Source organism: Pempheris klunzingeri, chromosome 5 (assembly GCF_042242105.1).
Source record: "Pempheris klunzingeri isolate RE-2024b chromosome 5, fPemKlu1.hap1, whole genome shotgun sequence".
Lineage (NCBI taxonomy): Eukaryota > Metazoa > Chordata > Actinopteri > Acropomatiformes > Pempheridae > Pempheris > Pempheris klunzingeri.
Window position 1 is genome coordinate 26,989,635 of NC_092016.1, and position 5,366 is coordinate 26,995,000.

The following is a 5,366-nucleotide window of genomic DNA, read 5'->3' on the forward strand; positions in this document are numbered from 1 at the left end:
CAGGGAAATGTTGCACCTTTGACTTCGCTACATTCATCTCAAAGCTTTAGTTACTAGTTATAAATCAGCCAATAAATACTGACATGCTATTAGAGCAGCAGCATTTCAAGTTCCACCTGTAACATTTCAGCGATGAACACGTCAATGATCAATAATTAGAATCCATAACACGATATATGACTCTGAGTTCTGCTACTTTAAGTACGTTTTAATGCTGAATCTGCGTCCTTTTATTTCAGTAAAAGAGTATTTGTTCCACCACTGATAGCACTGTGGTCTTTCAGGGAATTATACAGTGAATTTACACTGTGTTGTGCAGTGAATTATAAACTGTTGTGCAGTGAAATATAATCTGTTGTGCAGTGAAATATAATCTGTTGTGCAGTGAAATATAACCTGTTGTGCAGTGAAATATAACCTGTTGTGCAGTGAATTATAAACTGTTGTGCAGTGAAATATAATCTGTTGTGCAGTGAATTATGAACTGTTGTGCAGTGAATTATAAACTGTTGTGCAGTGAAATATAATCTGTTGTGAGGTGAATTATAAACTGTTGTGCAGTGAAATATAATCTGTTGTGCAGTGAATTATACTGTTGTGCAGTGAATTTACACTGTGTTGTGCAGTGAATTATGAACTGTTGTGCAGTGAAATATAATCTGTTGTGCAGTGAAATATAATCTGTTGTGCAGTGAATTATAACCTGTTGTGCAGTGAAATATAATCTGTTGTGCAGTGAAATATAACCTGTTGTGCAGTGAATTATAAACTGTTGTGCAGTGAAATATAATCTGTTGTGCAGTGAATTATACTGTTGTGCAGTGAATTTACAGTGTTGTGCAGTGAATTATGAACTGTTGTGCAGTGAAATATAATCTGTTGTGCAGTGAAATATAATCTGTTGTGCAGTGAATTATAAACTGTTGTGCAGTGAATTATAACCTGTTGTGCAGTGAATTATAAACTGTTGTGCAGTGAATTATAAACTGTTTTGCAGTGAATTATAAACTGTTGTGCAGTGAATTTACACTGTGCTGTGCAGTGAGTCTGCAGCACACTGATTGACTGCAGTGACTTGCTGTAAAAAGCTGTGTGCAGGCTAAGGTGAAGAGGAAATCCCCTGTAGTACAGCACTGGTATGGTCCTTTAAAGGCTGCGCCCCCCCGGGGTGCTGTGGATTTTTTGTAAATTGTGGGAACTACATGTGATTGTCTCTTTAAGGCGGCCCGGAGCGGATCGTCCCTGAGGACGGACGGACGGACGGACGGACGGACGGCGGGCGGCTCCTCCCGTCCGCTAACGACAGAGACCAGTCGGCACCACGGAGGGAGTCTCCCATCAGCTCTGCGGCGTTTTCTGCCACTTCTTGGAGCCTTTCCAGAGCAGCCGCTCCGTGAAGGAATCCGTGACGGAGGATCGGCGGAGGGAGGGCGGAGGACTGAGGAGAGACAGCCGGGTCTGCTGGACGATCAGCCGGCCGCACTGCCGCTGCCGCAAACCCTGCCTTTACTGCGGACACATCTCCAGTGGACAGTCAGAGAGCCCCGTGCCGTGGGTGTGAGCCCTGCCCCCCCCCAGGCCAGCATGGATGGGTGAAGGACGACTGACGCTCGGAGCCGTGCAGAGGAAGAACGCGTCGCTGGGAAAGTAGATCTGGAAAAGGGAGCAGCGGGGGCCGAGAGAGGAGAGTGACAGCAGCAGGAGGGGCAAGATGTCTGTCCCTGTGAGTATGTCTGTCTGTCTGTCTGTCTGTCCCTGTGAGTATGTCTGTCTGTCTGTCTGTCTGTCCCTGTGAGTATGTCTGTCTGTCTGTCTGTCTGTCCCTGTGAGTATGTCTGTCTGTCTGTCTGTCTGTCCCTGTGAGTATGTCTGTCTGTCTGTCTGTCTGTCCCTGTGAGTATGTCTGTCTGTCTGTCTGTCCCTGTGAGTATGTCTGTCTGTCTGTCTGTCTGTCCCTGTGAGTATGTCTGTCTGTCTGTCTGTCTGTCTGTCCCTGTCTGTGTCTGTCCCTGTCAGTCTGTCTGTCTGTCTGTCCCTGTGAGTATGTCTGTCTGTCCGTCTGTCTGTCTGACCCTGTCAGTCTGTCTGTCCCTGACTGTCTGTCTGTCTGTCCCTGTCAGTCTGTCTGTCCCTGACTGTCTGTCTGTCTGTCCCTGACTGACTGTCTGTCTGTCTGTCCCTGTCTGACTGTCTGTCCCTGTCTGTCTGTCTGTCCCTGACTGTCTGTCTGTCTGTCCCTGTCAGTCTGTCTGTCCACCTCTCTGCCCTTCAGTGTTCCACATTAGCTGCCCAGACTGCTGTGGTACATCAGGCCCCACAGCTCCTGCTCAGCCAGCACACACCCTGTCAACTTTCACAGCTGTTATCGCCCCCCCCCCCACCCATAGCCAGCTACTGTAATCAGTGCTGCCGCCCAGCTCTGAACATGGACATGACAGTGGAGTGCAGAGCTGCTGGGTCGTTCTAGGTGGACTGGCCCCCACGCTGGTCTGGGCCGCCCCCCAGCACACGTCCACAGCTGGTGCTGCAGCCTGTGTGTTCTGGGGGTGCGTTCGTTGCTCGGGCTGCTGCAGATGGTCGTGATGGAGCTTGTTGTGTTCTTCTTATCACATTCCTCAGGATCTGTTTCACAACTGTGCCTGGAGGGTCCAGTGCTGAGGTGTGTGTGTGTGTGTGTGTGTGTGTGTGTGTGTGTGTGGATGAAACAAACAGACACACAGTGGATTGTACTTCAGTCAGCTCACACAGGCAGGCGGTTGCTTCCTCCAAACGCTGCCTTCACAGCAGTTTGAAGTGCAGCACAGCCACTTTCTAACTGGGTGCTTTGGAAACTGTTTTTTGTGAAATCTCAGAAGAAAAGTGTCATTTTGAGGATAACCGAAGTGTTCAGTGTCAGGGCCATCAGCTGGACGTGTTCAGTGTCAGGGCCATCAGCTGGACGTGTTCAGTGTCAGGGCCATCAGCTGGACGTGTTCAGTGTCAGGGCCATCAGCTGGACGTGTTCAGTGTCAGGGCCATCAGCTGGACGTGTTCAGTGTCAGGGCCATCAGCTGGACGTGTTCAGGGTCAGGGCCATCAGCTGGACGTGTTCAGGGTCAGGGCCATCAGCTGGACGTGTTCAGTGTCAGGGCCATCAGCTGGACGTGTTCAGGGTCAGGGCCATCAGCTGGACGTGTTCCAGTGTCAGGGCCATCAGCTGGACGTGTTCAGTGTCAGGGCCGTCAGCTGGACGTGTTCCAGTGTCAGGGCCATCAGCTGGACGTGTTCAGTGTCAGGGCCATCAGCTGGACGTGTTCCAGTGCAGTGTGCCACAGTCCAGAATGGATCCAGGCCCGGCCCTCCACTGGGGTCCACCCTGAAACATTTCAACAATTACTGGATGGATTGATGTATGATATTTGGATATACACCTCCGTGGTACCTTTGGTGACCCCCTGACTTTTCCTCTTGCTCCATCCTGGGGTCAGCCTCAGTTGGACTTTATGTTTACTGCTCAACATTATTCTGCATGTTAGCATGCTGATGTTAGCATTTAGCTTAAGGCGCCACTGTCCCTCAGTGCGACCTCACAGAGCTGCTGGCGTGCACCTGCATGTTCACACTGCACCAGAGCTAGCACGCAGTTCAGTTCACACATGGTCACATGAACCAGTTCACATTCAGAGGTCAAAAGTTTGAATTTGAAGTCCCCAAGAATAAAGCAGTTCATGTTCATTTCTCCTAAAGCAGAGGACAGTATGGGCGGCAGCGGGAGAGTCTGTTGAAAAAGAAAAACTTGATTATCAAAATAGTTTCTAATTGATATTTTGTCGGTTGACTAATTGCTTAATGCTTTGGTTGTTATTTGAATTTGAATCTACGGGACTCAAGTTATATAGTGAAAATAGTGAGGGCAGGAGTAAATCTGTGGCAGTTAGAGTCATGTCAGTGATTACTGGACAGACACAAACAGGATTTCATGGTGGCGATAGTGTTGCCTCAGCAACATGTCACCATGGTTACGGAGAAATAATTCAGTGTTTATCTACCTGACTGATAGTGGGGTCACTGCTGATGTGTGTGTGTGTGTGTGTGTGTTTGCTCAGTGAGTACATTGTGCAGTGTGTTTGCTGTGCCTCCGCTCCACTCGTTCTCACGTCCTGCTCTGTGATCCCGACGCCACGCTCTCCCGTTTGGTTTTGACATCATTAGTGACATCACCACACCTGCGGTATCAGCCAGTGACCTCCTAGTTTCCACAGCAACCGTTCTCTCACCTGGTCAGTGTCACATTTATCAGTGCCGCCGCCGCCGCACACACACACACACAGACTATCTCTCTCACAGCCATGCTTTCCATGACGCACATCAGGACGGCAGATTTGGTTCCTTGGAACAGTGTGTGTGTGTGTGTGTGTGTGTGTGTGTGTGTGTGTGTGAAGTATGTTAAACTGAGCGTGGCTTGATATGCTGATCACACAGGAAAAAAGAGGATGGGATGTTTCCCTGTGTGATTGCTCTGTCTTGACTGTGTGTGTCATTCTGATGTGCGTCTGTTGAGTGTCTAACGTATCCGTTACCTTTTCAAATGTTAAGTGTTTTTACACTCAGAGCTGCAACTGATTGTGTTCATTTCTGATTCATCTGTCAATTATTTGCTCAATGAATTCTTTGTTAGATCTATAGAATGTCAGAAACTAGTAATACATCATCGTTTCCTTTTTCAGCCTATGCCGATGTAGTCGGGCGTCTTGTTTTATCCAAACAGCAGTCTAAAACCCAAAGAGATTCACTTTACCTATATTTCACACGTCAGTTTGACAGAAAAGAGAAAATGAGCGTGACATTACAGCTGAGGAGCTTAAGCTACAAGACGTTTGGTTGATCTGCCTGAAAAAACTAAATGTCAAAATAGTCAGCAGTTAATCTTCTGTTGTTCATCCAAGCAGCTGATGGACTGATCCTCTCACTGCTGTTATGTTCTAAACAGGATACTGTAACTGATGCGGGCCCGTAATGACCTGTTGTTGGCTGAGGAGACATATACACTGATGCACTGACTTTTGCATCTTACTTCTCATGAGCTACTAGACCAAAGAGACCCTAATTCAGAACTACTGAGCTGAAATGATTAGTATGAAATGCATCATCGAGCCAATGTGGGAGATTCCAGTTCCTAAAAGAGACGCAAACAGTCGTAAAAGCAGAAGAAACTCATCACTCAGTCAGAGCTCTGTGCAGAGTTGTTACTCTGGGATGTTTCCCCCCGCAGATCATCTCTGTGTGAGTGAGTACACACACTGGCAATCTGAGAGCACTGAACTGAGCACAGCCGTGGTTTAGTGCTCACGAATACAGCGTTTCGTCTGTGATAGAACATACGTGTG

At 48.0% G+C, this 5,366-nt stretch overlaps 1 protein-coding gene across 1 annotated transcript in view; it reads left to right on the top strand.

Annotated features, from left to right (window-relative positions):
• The first annotated feature begins 1,405 nt into the window (after positions 1–1,405).
• bcar1 (BCAR1 scaffold protein, Cas family member) overlaps positions 1,406–5,366 on the top strand; it is a 79,358-nt gene continuing 75,397 nt past the window's right edge. Inside the window, exon 1 of the mRNA XM_070831357.1 lies at positions 1,406–1,723. Coding sequence (XP_070687458.1) covers positions 1,712–1,723 — 12 coding nt within the window. The 5' untranslated portion in view covers positions 1,406–1,711. The remainder of the gene's footprint in view (positions 1,724–5,366) is intronic.